Below are 16,580 nucleotides of genomic sequence, written 5' to 3' on the forward strand. Positions count from 1 at the left end.
CCTAACCACAGTCAATTAAAAAGCAGAATACAGACCACTTGTCAACTAGAATGGAGAATGGTATTTGGAAAAGAAAAACTGTTACTTTTCATAGCCCAAGCCTTAGCCCTCAATCATACCAAAGAGTTTCTGCAAATTTTACCTTGTCTTACCTAAATAAATTAGAGGTACAACAGATTGCTCATAGACCTATACACTAAAAGCAGTCAGGTGTGGATATGTTGCCCTGCAGTGGTTAAATACATACTCAGAGCCTGCCGTCACTTCATTCAGAAGAGGTCAGACGTAATGTGTGGGTTATTTCTTTCCTCCTCAGACTACAAAGAAGTGTCATCTTTAGCCAACAAACTCTGACTTCAAGCCCTAGCAGGTCTGTGCATGTAAGGGAAGGGACAGCGTAATGTTGACACCTGCATGGGCTGAGCAGGTTTGGACAGAATCATTGCTTCAGCTGAACCAGAAACATTTCCACTGTTCTGAAAACAGCCCATTTCTCTTCACCTATAGGACTCCAGGCTTTGTTCCAGCTCAGCTCTCATTATCCAGCAGTCTGGTTTTTGCTCCCATCAGACCATGTTTCCCAATCATTTCATCTGTCCTTGACATACCCGACACCCAAACAACAATCCGACCAAGAGAACATTTTAACAGAGCTCCTTAATTGCAGGAGTGTTGTTGTCACTCGTATGAAGCATCCCCACTGTTCAGTTTCCACTTGCTCTCTCAATCATTGACTTCGAATCGTTTTCCTTCTCTATCACCCAATGGAAAAACAACAGACTTCCCGTTTTCTTACCTCCTAATCACAGCCATTACGTTCACAGCTCAACGCACCGCAGCAGCATCACAACGGCTCACTAAAACAGCTCTTTATCCCCACCTGGAGGAGGGTCCTTTCAAACAGGAGCGTTCATTTTCTGCCAGTGACCATTTACAACCGCAAATGCTCTTGTAAAAACGCTGCCAGCGTCCAACCTGGGCTATGCTTTGCATCACAGCTCCAGCTGTTTAACTGCACCTCTGCACGTGTCAGAGTCTCCTGCCACGTTCCCAGCTTGCTGCGTTCGAAATACTGGAGGTGTTTGTTTGTTTATTTTTCCCTAAGTAACAATAACGAGACAGAACATAAAGCAGGAAACCAGCACGTGAATCCCCTGGCTGAGCTCCACGTGGGGCTGCCAGACAAGCTGTTATTTCCCCTCTTCCCTGCAGTCAAGGAGCTGGATTGCTCCACTGCTGTTTGATTCCCCTCCTGGTACCCAACGACACAAAGCAGGTTGGGATACAAGCCCACATCAACACCAAAAGCAACACGCTGCTTCGTGTGCTGATCCCGTGAGCATTTATAGACACCATTGAACGCTTGTGAATATCGCCTTACCGAACGTTACGACACAGTCCCCTTGCAGCTAAGCTTTACAAAAGAACTCCTCTCTTCTAACACCATTTTTACACCTATTTTCTCCCCAGTTTGACTGACTACGATGAAGCATAAGGCTACACCACGTTGCCTGACCTCACGCACAACCCTAAGCCAGGACATTTCACTCGGCTATTCCTTCCCCATGCGTGAAACACGACAGAAATAAGCACATAAATATCGATTTTAACCACACTAAACGTTTTTTGGGACCAAACTTGCAACCCCCCACGCCCCCCGGCCGTCACATGTGACTCTGACGTCATCACCGAGCGCCGGATGAGCCGTGACGCAAACAAACTGCGATGGCTGAGGCGCGGCGGGAGGACATGGCTGGCGCCTACCTGCAGCAGCCCAGCTTCTTGCTTGTGAGTGGGGCCGGGCTGCGAGGGCTGGGGTGCGATTATCAGCGTTCAGCCTTGATCACGGCCCGTCCGTTATCAGAGCGATGCTGTCAGTTCGGTAACGCCGACAGAAATCGCTCGGTGGGAGCGGTGTGTAACGGGGTTTAGTGCCGTGGCTGTGATTAGCGATCTGATGCTCGTGTCATTCGTTAACAGGCCACGCTGAAGGCGGATTGCATCAACAAACCGTTTGCTCAGAGGTGCCACGATCTGGAAACGGTGATAGAGGAGTTTCCTGCCAAGGTGAGTTGGCTGCGGCCTTCCCAGCAGCGCAGTGCCCAGCACAGCCCTATAGCCCTGGGCTATAGTTATCATTGTGCCTATTACTCCTTCCTAGAGTTACAATCATAGAGTCCTTAGAGTTGGAAGGAACCTCTGGAGCCATCTAATCCAACCCCCCCTGCAATAAACAGGGGCGCCACAGTTAGATCAGGTTGCCCAGGGCTTTATTGTTTGAGGAAGGTATAATAAATGCTCTAACTCTTGGTGTCTGTTCTGCTGGAAGGAACTACATGGCATCTTCCCCTGGTTGGTGGAGAGCATTTTTGGTAGCCTGGATGGCACCATCGTGGGCTGGAATCTTCGCTGTTTGCAAGGAAGAACAAATCCTACTGAGTATTCAGTAGCTTTGGATTTCCTGGACCCCAGGTAAGTACAGTAAAAAGTGAATAATCAGTATTTGACTTTTCTACATTAGGGCCAACATATCAAATTGCAGAAGCGAGACAAAAGAGAATACTTACCTTGTATTTTCTTTTCAATACTTGTTTGCAGTGGTCCAATGATGAAATTGGTTTACAAGCTCCAGGCAGAAGAGTACAGATATGATTTCCCAGTCTCCTATCTTCCAGTGAGTAACTGAAACATTTGCAAGAAGAAAAAGTACATGTTGCAGCTATTGGAACATTGCACGCACTTCATACATAAAGTTCAACCGAGGTCATGCTATAGCATACACATCTCATTGAATGGTTGCAGAGGAGAATTCCCAGCCATAAACACTGTAGGAGATGGTGGCTGTCAGCAGCTAGATGTTTGCTCTGCTAAATCAACAGCAGTTATCTAAAGAGAGTGTGTTTGCACAAGTAATTACTGCAATGCAGTGAAATCCCACTGAGCTGAATTTTGACATGTTCCCGGAATGCTGGAATGCAGAAGAGTTTCAGAGTCTGAAAACACTCACTGTCAGCATGCAGAGTATCCCAACTGACATTCCATTTCTCTCTCTTCCAGGGTCCTGTGAAAGCCTCAATACAAGAGCAGGTCCTACCAGAATGCTCCTTATACCACAACAAAGTCCAGTTTCCCTCATCTGGTGGTTTAGGTTTGAATTTGGCTCTCAGTATCCTTTCAGCAGTTAGATATAATAGAATAAGCCAGAAGGCTTGTTAAGTTTGCTGCTATTGCATTTGTTGGAAGCCATCCACCTGTACGGGTTTCAGTTTAAGACAGGCTTTCTCTATATGTAGCAAGAGGTGTTTACATTCCTCTAACTTACTGGTTATGTTCAGTCAATTGGAAAGCAAGAAGGCAAAGCTGAATTTGCTGTTGAGCTCTCTAGCAAATTAACTTACCTATGACAAAATGGAAGTGTAACATCCAGTCATCATCCCCAGATATCTAACAGCTGTACCTGTTGTTTTTTCTGTTTGTTCCTTGACTCTGTTATTCCAGACCCATTTGAATATTACATGTTCTATTTTGCAATTAGTTTGATTACACAGAAGGTAAGTACTTTTCACAGTTCTAAATCGTCTAAGTCCTTTGTAACAGTGCTTTAAGAGCCTTCTAAGGGGCTGTCCGACTGTTTTATCTATGCTCCTAGACTTTGTTATTGCTTCAGTTCTTTAAGGACATGATTGATAGATGGAATATCCATCTGGTATGTACCAGTAAGCAGTCTGTCCAATGATATATGAACATGGAGCAGGCAATGGATTCCAAATGAGTTTTCTACCAGTAACACCTTTCATAGAGATAGAATCACTGGTTGTTTGGTTCCTCTTCCTGTTGTTACCTGCACTACAAAGCAGTATTGCTTTGTATATCTTCTCATGCTAATTCCATTAACTGCAGCAGTTCCCATACAACTAGTTATTTGACTTGCTCTTTGCCTGTTTCAGAACTCGCCCATCACGCATCATATCAGCCCTTCCAACAGCGCTTATTTCATCTTAGTGGACACGTATCTGAAGTGTTTCCTACCCACGGAAGGAAGCGTCCTTCCTCCTCCTTCTTCAAACCCTGGGGGAGCCATCCCTTCTCCAGCTCCCAGGTAATGGCTGCTTACGTACCCTTTATAATTGCATTTTGAATACATATCATGGGTATGAGCAGAAAAGGGTAAAAACAACAATAGGAAAGTGTTATTTTTGTTTTTAAAGACAGCAGTACTGAATATAACAAGGGCTGTGTCGAGGTGGCTCAGTGCAGCGTGAATAATAACGTGGTGGTGGGTTTTTTTTAATTAAAATGATTTGTAATTACAGCATCAGTCAGACTTGTTAGAACGTGCTATCAGCTATGCAGATTTCCTTCTTAAAGACTGTTTTTTCAGTGAAGAAACCAGTGATCAAAAGCAGTGACCTATTTCCCTGTGATGAGGCTTAATGATTTCAGCACTTCTGTTCATCTTTAAAGGACTCCAGCCGTGCCTTTCACTTCCTATGGCATGCATCACACCAGCTTGCTGAAACGGCACATTGCCCATCAGCCTTCTGTGAATGCTGACCCAGCTTCCCAGGAGATATGGAGATCAGAAACGCTACTTCAAGTAGGTTGGATGCAGGGAGGAAGGGGATGGGGGGATGGCAAACCAATACGTCTGTTGCTGCTGTGGAATTTTTTTCCAGATAAGTTTCTAGATCTGATTCTTTTCCATATATAATTTTTTTAGATGATACATCAATTCTGTGCTTAAGCAAAGGTTAAGTGCACACAAGTTGCTTCTCTGCTATCATAGAAGGGAAAGGAGAACCTGGATTTAACAGTTGTTCTGAAACAAATTCCTGTCATGTTGCTGAATTGAATTACTAATGTTTATTTAGCAGGTGCCAATACTACAGCAATGGCCATTTATGTTGATTAGATGATAACCTGAAACATCTCTGAAAATCTGCATGTCTGTTTTCAAGTACAGCTGAGTTTCCAAATGACCTACTGTGGTCTTCACAATCTAGTTTGTGACTGACGAGTGCTGCATTATTTGTTCCCCTTGCTGAGAAAATATTTGTTCTGCAGATCTTTGTTGAAATGTGGCTTCATCATTATTCCTTGGAAATGTATCAGAAAATGCAGTCCCCTCATGTCAAGGTAATAGATCGTATTTCATTCACGTACATCATCTGATGTTTGATTTATCTTGATGTAAGTCTTCTGTAGAGAATTTTTTGGTATAATGAAGGAAGGAAAACTTTAATCTGGGCGTCTACATGAGTGTGTCAAAACTGTTACTCTCCAATTATGGAAAACATTCCAAGTGTGTCAACCGGATTTGGCTTCATTGAAGGTTTGTTTTTTACAGAGGAATTTGTGGGATGGCCACAACAACATCAAGAATCAAAGTACTAAATGACTGGAAAGATGCCACCATAAAACCAGGTTAAATTGCACTGGGGTGAAATAACTGCTAAAATCTAGAACTGATTTCTAGCAGTAATAGCAATTCAGCATTACTGTTAACCATGAGAAATCGCAAAGTTCTGTATTCACCTTACAGCATAAAGCCAAATTCTAGAGGGAAAGGTTACTGAACTGTCTTTGGGTTTTAAGTGTGTAAACCATTTGGTTATTTTGTATTCCAAAATAGATTTTCTTCAGCATAAAACGTTGTCAGAAGCACATTGTGACTACAATGTTTGGAACAAGTTCTTGTCCATTTAGTGTATTGTTTTAAGCAGTCTGTGGTGGCCTGTCCAGTGAAACTAATGTATGTAATAGGGAAGCTAAGATCAAAGGCACTATAAATGAAAAATAATCTTATAATATGTTGATCTTTAGAACTGTTTGAAATGAAAATGATAAAAGCTATTCAAGATTCATTCTTGTTTGAAAAAGCAATGAGAGCTGAACAGAAATTTTACTCCTTCACTTCACCAGGCTATAAAATAACACATATGTTTTGCTGGGGAAGAGCTGCAGGGTTCTCTTTTATCTTAACACTCCAATCAAACTTCAAGCTCTTATTAATACTCAAGGATTTACACTTGAGAACCTCAGCAGCATGGCTGTGCACCAGTGCTTTGTTTGTCTGTCTGTCAAGTCTTTGTGCATCAAGTGCTGTGCTTAAGCCAGAAGTGATGACTGCTAAACCTCTCTGCTCATCCTCTGTATTTCAGATGCTCTCTTAATTAGAGAGCAACCCTTAAGACAGTAACTCTGATGGTAGATGAGGCCCAAGAGAAGCTGTTGAAAAATCAAGAAGTTGTTGAAAAATCACCACTTTGTGCTCCTCTATGAGGTGTGTTAAGTTACAGTTTGAAGCCACTGCTGCCTGATGATACTTCTTTATGAGAAGCAATCATGGACAGGCAAAAGTAGCCTTTTTTAATGCCTGAAAAAGGGACAGGAATTTCCTATGATATTCAGAAGTGGATGAAGAACCACTTTTGTAGGATTGAGAAGAAGCTCTGTTTGAGTTGGGGACAGGACTGCTGAAAGCCAACATTGCTTAAACTGAATGAGGAAGCAGAATACACAGAAATACAAGTTTTGTTTTAATCTAAAGGTTAAAGAGTTTGACTGGAAACCCAAGATCACTCTAAACCTTACTTATTAAATGATTACTAGCTATGCAGATTCACTTGATGCCATTTAGCCTTCTGTATGTTTGGGAGGAGCAATTAGGTTCTTCTGTCCTGGGACCTGTTTCACCACTAGTGACTTGAAATGGTTAAACATCTGTACTGGAATATGGTGTGAGGTTCCACAGAACTTGCTCTTTCTTTGTCCAGCAGACAGGCTTGTTTACATTGATGGGCCAAATCAAATCCCTGATACCCCATTTTTTTACTGTGCAGTGCATCAAGGACAAGTAGATTTTTCTTAAAACTGATTACTCTCATGTCATTACAAGTAGAGAGGGAATGGGAATGAATAGTAAAGAACTTGAGAAGATACTTTCCTACTTTACTGTTTCAAATTCATCCTGGATCTGGTTCAAATCTGTGTTGTCACTATGCATTACGTTGTTTCACTGCTCTCTTCATTAATTCAACTGTTTCCCTGTGCTTTTACATTCTCCATTCACTTTCTCCTTATAAGTCGCAGAGCCCAAGCATGCAGCATTTATTTTCTTATTCCATTCTGCTGTGATCACAATGAACTCTTATTAAAAGTTGTTGATGCTTTATGTTACACTTTCTGAGCTTCTAGTGCCAGGTGCCACAGACCCCAGCACTGCATGCAGAACACCTGTTAGATGACAGGCTTTTGCTATTGACACTGCAGCACACGATGTGCTTCAGATGTTGAGGAACTGGCAGTAACAATTCTACCACTCCAAGAAGAACCAAAAGATACTAAACTGACACTAGAGAAGTCATTGAGTAAGGACTGATTAGGGACAGCAGGGGTGTGATCTGGAGAGTTAGCTTAGATGCCTAACAGTAGTTGTTGGGATCTGTGTGGTGTACATTGTTTTATGTTCATTCATTAATTTCATACATGTGTCGCTGTTTGCCACAGTATCCTGTTCACCATCACATTGTCAAAAGAATCCAAGAAGGGCAGTGGTAGAGGCTTACAGGAATTTCACTGTTAAGGCAAGCGGCTTGAGCATATAACTCTACATTAGGCCTCTTGCTTGCTTTTGTGTGCACTTGGCGTTTCCCAAACAGTAAAAGTAATGTCCTCTTCTGAGGAAATTCACAAGACCCACAAACCTCCCAGGTGGCCTTTGAGTAGAAAGAAGGTGACTGAAGATTTCTCTGAACTGGGAACACACTGATCACACACTCAGCATCAAAAACAACCTTTCCCCCTTTTTTCCGGGGAGGAAGAATAGAGTATTAATTTGAGTTCCTTCCTAGTACACAAACACTGCTTCTCCACCACTGCAGGAAATAAAGTATCCTAACTAGTATAAAAAAAAGCATACAGAAAAGTGAACATTAATTAACTACTGGGGAAAAACAAAACCCACTATAAAGCCTTGTTGCTGTATTCACTTTCTAAAATAGGGAGTTTGGATCAGTTGTTCTTACAACTAATGCAGTTCCGTAGCTTATTTGGGAGAAGCTCCTTATCCCGTACCACTGCTTGCTCTGAGAACTGCAAAACAGCCCCCAGCCACACTCCTTTCACTCCTTCTTGTATTTGCAAATTGGCAAAGGCTATGAAACGCTGTGGAATCGTGCTACTGGTTAACAGAAAGAAGAGGATACTGTGGCTGCGGTTGTTATTGTGATACGTTGTCTGTGACTGTATTTGTGATGTTCATTTTTCCCCACACCCTTCTTCCTTGGGCTCATTCTCACTTCTTTTTTTTTTTTTTCTCTTGCTCTCTTCTCTCCTTTTTCCCCCTCACCCCTTCCTTTTTTGTTTCTGTTGTCTCAGCTGGAGGTTCTCCACTACCGACTCAGTATCTCCAGTAAACACCACGGTAGTCCTGCCCAATCCAGCTACCAGGCCCTCCACGCATACCAAGTATTATCATCTTTTCATTTTGTTTCCTTTTTGAAAGATCTTGTTCCATCTTGCAATCCGCAAAGTGTACTAGTGTTCATAGAAAACGGTATTGCGTAGTTTAATAACTTGATTGAGTATGAAATATTGAGGTATAATAAACTAGTAAAAGCAGATAGTGTGAGGTACTAGCAGAGGTCATTTAAAGAAGAAGCCATTTAAAGTTTAGTGTGTATGAGGACGAATTGGGAACTCTATGTTTAGAATGCATTCTTGTGATGCACTATAGGAGGACATTTGTTATCAGCTGTGCTAGCAACTTCTGACATCCAAATTGGCCTCATGATTACAGACTTCTGCCTCTCAAAAACTAATGATTTGAGCAAACCCTGAATGGAAAAGTAGATCAGAATTGGCATGGCTGTAATTCAAAATGGAAGTAGTTCATGCCTCGTTTGTTTTGGGGGGTTTTTGTTTTTTCAGCCAGTGAAATGCCATAAAATAGGACTAAATTTATAACAGCAGCGTGAACTTGATTGTCCTGCTTTGCAAAATGCCACAAGCGGTCACAAATGGTACACTTGCAGATTGTTCAGGAAATGTGCATGCAAGAACATTCCTGTTGGAACGGATTGCTGAATCCTCTCTCCTTACTCCAGCCCTTTATTCATTGGGTTTTTATTCTGGGGAAGGGGAGGGCTAAGCACATGCAGTATGAAGCTCTTTAGTACAGTGTAGTATTTACCTAATTACTGTGTTAAAAAACAGCATGCATACATACATCCTGTCACCTAAAGTTTGGGGGGGGAAAAAGAATGTAGTCACGAGGAAAAATACCTTTAAAACCGTAATGTTCATTGTGTTGCTGATCTGGACTAGGAGAAAAATAAAAACACCTACATGAAAATAGGACCAACTGGGGACCATGTAGGTAAAAACCTACATTGTGACCTGAAGTCACGTAGTGGAATGGTAAGTCTGCAGGTTGCAAAGGTACTTCCAAGTGGAGCTTAGAATTTCTAGAGAATAACATCTATTGGCCTACAGTAAGATACTAAATGTTTCTGATTACTTCTGGACATCTTTGACTAAACTCCTTAGGGCTCCAGAAAACATGTTTACTTACTCAGGGCTGTCAAGAACACAAGACCTTCAATAGAACTGATAACAGGTTATCTGAGGTTCCTCTAGTGGTTCTTTATCCCTAGAGTCATCTTTAAGCATAGTAAAACCTTAAGAAAAACCTTTGATGTTATAGGAAATGTAAAAGAATATCTATGTTACCTCAAACATCACAGACAAAAGGACATGGACACGCAATAGTTATATGCTTGTATGTATATACACAGCTACAGCAGTCAAGAAGCAGAGGCCTTTTGTATGAAATACCAGTTAGTCCTTATAACACTATAATGGGATGTTGCAGAGCCCAAGCATCCCCATGGGTGGCAAAGTCTTTGTTTACAGCAAAAGAACAAGCCCAAATATAGCAGCCACGGATATAGAAATGAAGGAAAAGAGCAGCTTACCTTTGGAAGGCCTCAGGTGGATGGGGAGGGGACAGCTCTCCAGCTAGAGATGCTTTCACCTCCACTGCTAACCCTTAAATGAGGGCTGGAAAGGGATGGATCCTGGCTCCACCCTTTCTGGTCACTCAGGTACATGACATGCACCTGAGCTCCCCTGCACTGTCATCCCACCAGGTGCTCCATCACTGGTTCAGGCCATGACTTAGCATTTCCTCTACAATCCCCCTAGAGTCATATACAGAAATCTTACCTCAGCATGGCTTCATTATGGCATTTTGGAAATATCCTGCAGCTACTAATACACTTTTCCAGCATCTTCCATTATACTTGCAGATGCAACTTTAGTTCCACGTACACTCTGCTTGACTTTCTAGAAATATGACAGCTGCGAGACTTAGAATACAAACGGTATCTTAAAATCCACCTTCAGTAGCGGATTGAGGTTAGTTCATTACTCCTAAAGCAGATTACAGTAGCACAGGAGTTAACACTTTGTCTCCAGGCTGTGTAGCAGCCCAGCTCTGGTGTTGGGCCCAGGAGAACTAGTTCCTTTTTCACCACGTTCTCCTCCCTGCTATATCACACACTCGCTCATTTGTTAGCAATGTCACTGTGGCTCACCATCACTCCTTGTGCTATTCCTGCCTGGGCTACTCCTACCTGTAACAATGCTAGAAGTAACAGGATCATGCAGGACTTGAAGCAGTAAATATTCTTGTGTAACTCTTTCTAGCGTTATTCTTTGTTGTAAGACAGATGAGTACCAGATGAGTAAGGAGAACTCTAAGGAAAGTCAGCCCTAAGAGTGTAACAAAACAGCTGTGCTGTTCACAGCAGTGAACTTATAACCATAATGAAAGGCTGGACATTCTTACTTCAGATGCCGATAGGCTGAAATCTACACAGATTCTATTATGTTATTCACACCCATAGAGAGTGCTACCTTGAAATTCACTGCCTTGAATACTGCAGATGCTTCTTCTTAAAATCACAGTGAACTGATGATGGCAGAAGGCTGATTCAGTTTGTCCTGGGGAGCAAATCTGTCTAAAGTTACCTGGTACCAAATTACAGTGAAAAGCCTGAAGGAAAGAAAGCATTTATGTTTCAATTTCTATTCTGAAAATACCAATCTTCTGAATTATCTCCTTGAGGGTTAGCAGATAATGCTTACTCTCTTCCTGTCTTCTGCTTTAAATCTAGGAATCATTTAAACCCACTGAAGAGCACGTGCTGGTGGTAAGACTGCTTGTGAAACATCTGCATGCTTTCAGTAACAGCCTGAAACCAGAGCCTCTCTCCCCTTCGGCCCATTCCCACACAGCCAGCCCGCTAGAAGAATTTAAAAGGTAAGTAGGTACATGAGCTGTCTCTCTCTGGAACAGATAGCTTTTCTACCTGCCATGCTGTTTTCAGTTGGAGTTGTTTTGATAGCTAAATTGAGAAGTGCATTACTTGAAGTACAGGAGCACGTATGTGAGAGATTATAGATAGTACTTCTCATATTCATTAGATAGCAAAGTGGATTGAGTTATTAGTTTTAAGACTTACTGCTAGTTTATATATTTGATGGTGTCTGAATCTCTTTACAGGGTTGTGATTCCCCGGTTTGTCCAGCAGAAACTTTATATCTTCCTGCAGCACTGCTTTGGTCACTGGCCACTGGATGCCTCTTTCAGAGCGGTACGTACTTGCTTATCTGAGAATGTACTCAACAAAATCAGTGCTCAATTACTGCTGCTTAGCACCATTCTCTTGGATGTAATTTTATTTCCTGAAGCAGAGAAAATCTTTATATAACATGTAGATTTAATGGTAAGGAAAAAGTACCAGTTAGATGTATTTAAAAAAAATAGCACAAGATTAATAGATTTTGTGACAGTGGATGCTTTTTCTGATACTGAAAGTGGTGGTTGCTTGAGAAGAGTAGTTCTTAGAGGTATGAATTTCTTCACTGTATCTAGTGCAGTATATCATGAACAGAAGTCATACAACATTTACAATAGAAAGATCCTGCAAATATTACCTTCTACAAGCAGGAAAAGTAATAGATTGCAATTTAAAGTAATTAGGAGTTGAAAAATAAAGCATGTAACAGACAGGTATTGCTTAATAAAGCTGCAGTCAGCTATATCACATTTTTTTTGAGGAAGACACAGAAGGCAAAATGTCAGCCTGAACACTTTACAGAGCCCACGGCTTCTGTGCAAGTAAGATTTTAATGTTTTTCATGTGTGGTTTTTGCTCAGGTTCTTGAGATGTGGTTAAGTTACTTACAGCCTTGGAGGTACGCTCCTGAAAAGCCACCTCAAACTGCAGAGCTCTTGCCTCGCAGCGTGTCAGAGAAATGGTAAGTAGGAAAGCAACTATGAGTCTGAAACCAGTCTCAAGTTTATGCAATCTTGAGTACACCACCAGGATTTCAGTGTCCCCTAACATGAATTAGCTTCCTGCACAAGATCAGGAATTATTTCTTACAACACAGCCTTTTGTTTTGAGACTATTCTTTGTGCAAATGGATAATCTTCCAATAGTACAAAAACATTTCCTTTGTGAATTCCTAAATAACTGCTTAAATAGCTGTACTCACAAATCCTGTACTCACTCCTTACAGGGCTGCCTTCATTCAAGAAAACCTTCTTATGTATACTAAGCTGTTTGTAGGATTTTTGAACAGAACTCTTCGAACAGACTTGGTCAGCCCAAAAAATGCTCTCATGGTCTTCCGAGTAGCCAAGGTCTTTGCTCAGCCCAACCTAGCTGAAATGATCTTGAAAGGTAAATGAATATTTTGACATCTTATGCTGTCCTGTCTCACTCTTTCATCTCAGTAGGTGCCAACCTACCTCAGAAGTACTGAATAGATGTACTTTCTTATTTTACATGCCATTTTACCATTCAGATCTGCATGTCTTCACACTAGTTTGTAATAATGGTTTAGTATGACTACAGTCACCGTCACATTTCATTCCACAAATTTTCCTTGAAGAACAAAGAACACAACATTGGGTGTTTACAGTAAAGTTAGTATTTCTTACAATGGTCTTATTTGGCTATTTAAGCTTAGGATTAGAACATCTATTTTGAGTGTGTTTATGCTTAAAAAAAGAAGTGGGCAGCCAGTCACATAGTCACAGCTTAAGGACAACAGCCTTAAGATGCTTTGCAGCTGGACTTTGTTCAGGAAAACCTGGAATCTCGTATAACCATCTTCACTTCTCCTCTCAAACTCTAGGAGAACAGTTATTCCTGGAGCCAGAACTTGTTATTCCCCATCGTCAACACCGACTTTTTATGACTCCAACACTTGGTGGAAGCTTCTTGTCATCGTGGCCTCCAACTATTACAGATGCCTCATTTAAGGTGAAGAGTCATGTTTACAGCCTGGAAGGACAGGACTTCCAGTACAAACAGATGTTTGGCACAGAAGTCAGGAACTTGGTAAGCAACAGACATCTTGTTGCATGTCTTGATTTTGACAAGTGTTCTCTTAATTCTGAGCATCCACAGTATCCATTTATGAGAAGTTAGGAGTGGAAAACTTCATCCTGCACAGATGTAAAAACTGACTTGCTCTTTGGTAAATAAGTTAATGTAAGGGCTTGCAAGTTTTATGTTTTATCTGTGTATATCAATGCCTGATGGTCCTTTGCAGATCACATTTACTTACTTTGTTTGTTTCAGGTGTTAAAACTGGCTCAGCTGATCTGCCAGGCACAGCAGACAGCAAAATCCATATCAGACCATTCTGCAGAGACAGTGTCCAGCCATTCCTTCTTCTCGTGGTTTAAGTTCACACCATCTGAGATGAACGGTTCCTACACAGGCAACGACCTTGATGAAATTGGACAAGACAGCATCAAAAAAACAGATGAATATTTGGAAAAGGCACTGGAATATTTGTGTCAAATCTTTAAGGTATGCAGCACCTTTATAATAAATTCTAGTGAGGCTGTAAGAACAAGGGTCAGGATTCCTCAAATACACTTCTAGCTCTGTAAGTATCATTTAGGCTTGACTTCACCTAAATACTCAAAATACATTTCCATATAAATAGAACTGAATTTCTAATTATCAAGCCCACTTCAACCATTTTGCTGGACTCTTCTGTAGTTTATATGAAACCTGAGTCTTAAGTTGTACCTACTCTCATGTTTACAAAAGGACAGTGCACAGTCTAGACTTAAAAACCAGTCCCGTATCTTCTAAATGTAAAGAAGTACAAGAAACTAATAGACACCTGCAGCTCAAGATAAAGGAGCCAAGTAGATATTCTCTCTTTATTTAAACCTAGAACAGACAAAGGTCTGTTTTCCACATACACCCATAACAGAATTGATTGAAAAGATAGCTCACTGGAGAAGGGGAGAACACTTCTCTGGGATTTGATAAATACAGAAATCTCAAGACTTAATCTCCTTTTTATTTCTAACAGAGGTGCTTTTAAGGATTTCTTGGTACTTGTGCTGGCTGTCAAAGGCATCCAATGCTAAGGAGTTTGTGAAAGGAGAGGTAAATGAGAGATTTTTCTTCTAAAGATGTACTGTAATAACACTATGTTATTCTTCAATAGCTGAGTGAGGCCCAGCTGACCCAGATGATGATGAAGTGTGGGACAGCTCAAGACGAGAATGGAAAAAAACAGCTTCCAGACTGCATTGAAAGTGAGAATGGCCTCATTCTTACACCCCTTGGCCGGTACCAGGTGAGAGGAGAACCATTCCATACTGCTGCCCTATCTTGTTCCTGAGAAAACAAGTTGTCTTACATCACAAGAAATGCAATTTTTCTGGGACTAAGAAAGCTGCCGGCATAAAGGCATTTCACATGATACAGGGTTTATTTTTTCATTTCTAGATGATAAATGGCTTACGTAGATTTGATGTGCGGTATCAAGGGGATACTGAGCTCCAGCCCATACGCAGTTATGAAAATGCCACTCTTGTCCGCCTCCTGTATCGTTTATCCTCAGCACTTAATGAAAGAGTAAGTACAGCACTGTCTTTCCTGCACAATTTCTGTTCTTTATTACGTATGCACATATGGTGCTTGATTTGTTCTTGCACTCTCCCCTTTATTGTGTGTGTGCAGTGGTATACACTAATAATGGATGTGTGCATCCATTTCCTCATAGCCTACTAGTTTACCTCTAATTTTGCTTTCCTTACATAAAACAATCAAAATATTTTAAATGTATCTTTATGTTTGAGGAAGAGGAATGTAATTCAGAATAAATATTCCTAAAACAAGAAAAGGCAAGTCCTTTTTTTCCTATGGACATTATAGATACAACAGAAGTCCAGAGTTAAATAGAATTACTATAGTGCATTTGACACACTTAAAATTTCTTGTAACGCTTTCCCTCTATATACTCACATACAAAGGAAGAAAGCTGCAAAATAAAACGATGCTTACTTTATACCATTAGTTGCAGTAAAATACTAATGTTTAAGCTTTTCTTACCTCAGTTTGCTGAGCGGATGGACGTGCTTTGCTCCAGGGAAGATTTTGTTGGCAGATTTTGTCGCTACCATCTTACAGACCCTCACCTCGCACACAAAATCAGGTATAGTCCTGCGCTGAAGGACAGAACAAACCAGAACTGGGGACCAAGAATCAGTCTGAGGTTTCTGGCCAGCTACAGGACTCTTGTTTCCTTGCTAATGCTGTATTTCATTGCATCCTGGTTTTACATTGGGCCAGTGGGTTGCACATTCATTATTCTAATCAGCTATTTTCTTTATGCTGTAATAATGACTTTCTTTTTTGAAACATGGAAACCACATGAACACTAATTTCCTTCCCTCGTTATGCTTGTAAAAATAAATGTTCAAAGGATAATGATCCTAGGATATTCAATGAGCAAAATGTTTGAATTATCAGATTCCGTAAAATATTTTTCATATCAAATTCAATTGAGTTTTTATAAACAACTATGAAGCCATGTGGAATAGTTCGTGTAAATTCTATTTTTATAAAAGCCTTCTTACGTGTTTGAGTGAATGTGACTTTTTTTTTCAAGGTGGGAGGAATAAGCCATCGCACTGAAAACACGAATGAAGCCATTCTTAACTACAGTGCAGTCTAGTCTAGAGGCACATGGGATACTTGGCTGCATGGTGCAGAACTCAAAGGGGTTCTATAAACTAAGTTATCCAGACCTATAGTTCAACTTATTCCATGCTGTAGTACAGCATGTGGAAGACTCTATCCTTCAAAAAAACCTGCACGCATTTAGATACCTCAAACATAGCATTCATTAAGTTTGTTCTCCAAACTGAGATAGGGACACCTGACAACCACTGCTTTGTTTCTTTAGCAAAGTAACAAAAAAAATACATATACAAACATTTTTATTCAGTTATACAGTGTTACATGCTCGCCAAAACTGCCTATCAGGAATGCTCCAAGAAAACGGTGAGTATCTGAAGAACAGAAATAACACCTACATAACAGAGCCAGTTGTTTACCACACAGTTCACTCTAGTTTGAAAGCTCCTATTAAAAATAATTTTTATCTTGTATGATTTGAACTTGTCTCTGTCCTCCAATATTATTCCCTTAGAAGTAGGACTGCCTGAAGAATAACCTTGTGAGATCACC

The 16,580-nt window shown here is 40.9% G+C and overlaps 1 protein-coding gene and 1 long non-coding RNA gene across 3 annotated transcripts; one reads left to right on the forward strand and one right to left on the reverse strand.

Moving 5' to 3' along the window:
* Nucleotides 1-1,712: 1,712 nt before the first annotated feature.
* Nucleotides 1,713-15,976, forward strand: SMPD4 (sphingomyelin phosphodiesterase 4). Of its 2 annotated transcripts, XM_072350910.1 has the most exons (19): nucleotides 1,713-1,788; nucleotides 1,981-2,067; nucleotides 2,330-2,472; nucleotides 2,599-2,674; nucleotides 3,058-3,166; nucleotides 3,499-3,551; nucleotides 3,948-4,099; nucleotides 4,465-4,597; nucleotides 5,065-5,136; nucleotides 8,380-8,469; nucleotides 11,181-11,326; nucleotides 11,570-11,660; nucleotides 12,227-12,327; nucleotides 12,592-12,755; nucleotides 13,213-13,418; nucleotides 13,662-13,895; nucleotides 14,551-14,682; nucleotides 14,835-14,963; nucleotides 15,446-15,976. In XM_072350910.1, the coding sequence occupies exons 1-19, from the start codon at nucleotides 1,726-1,728 to the stop codon at nucleotides 15,770-15,772; spliced, it is 2,508 nt and encodes an 835-aa protein (XP_072207011.1). In that variant the 5' UTR covers nucleotides 1,713-1,725; the 3' UTR covers nucleotides 15,773-15,976. The 2 variants fall into 2 exon arrangements, with proteins under 2 accessions (XP_072207011.1, XP_072207012.1); XM_072350911.1 differs by lacking the exon at nucleotides 8,380-8,469.
* Nucleotides 2,336-10,026, reverse strand: LOC140259501 (uncharacterized). The gene is made up of 3 exons (XR_011905412.1): nucleotides 9,978-10,026; nucleotides 2,568-2,682; nucleotides 2,336-2,461 (listed from the first exon to the last, which is right to left on the reverse strand). It is a non-coding gene; the product is annotated as an uncharacterized lncRNA (long non-coding RNA).
* Nucleotides 15,977-16,580: the final 604 nt, after the last annotated feature.

Source organism: Excalfactoria chinensis, chromosome 16 (assembly GCF_039878825.1).
Source record: "Excalfactoria chinensis isolate bCotChi1 chromosome 16, bCotChi1.hap2, whole genome shotgun sequence".
NCBI classification, from domain to species: Eukaryota; Metazoa; Chordata; class Aves; order Galliformes; family Phasianidae; genus Excalfactoria; species Excalfactoria chinensis.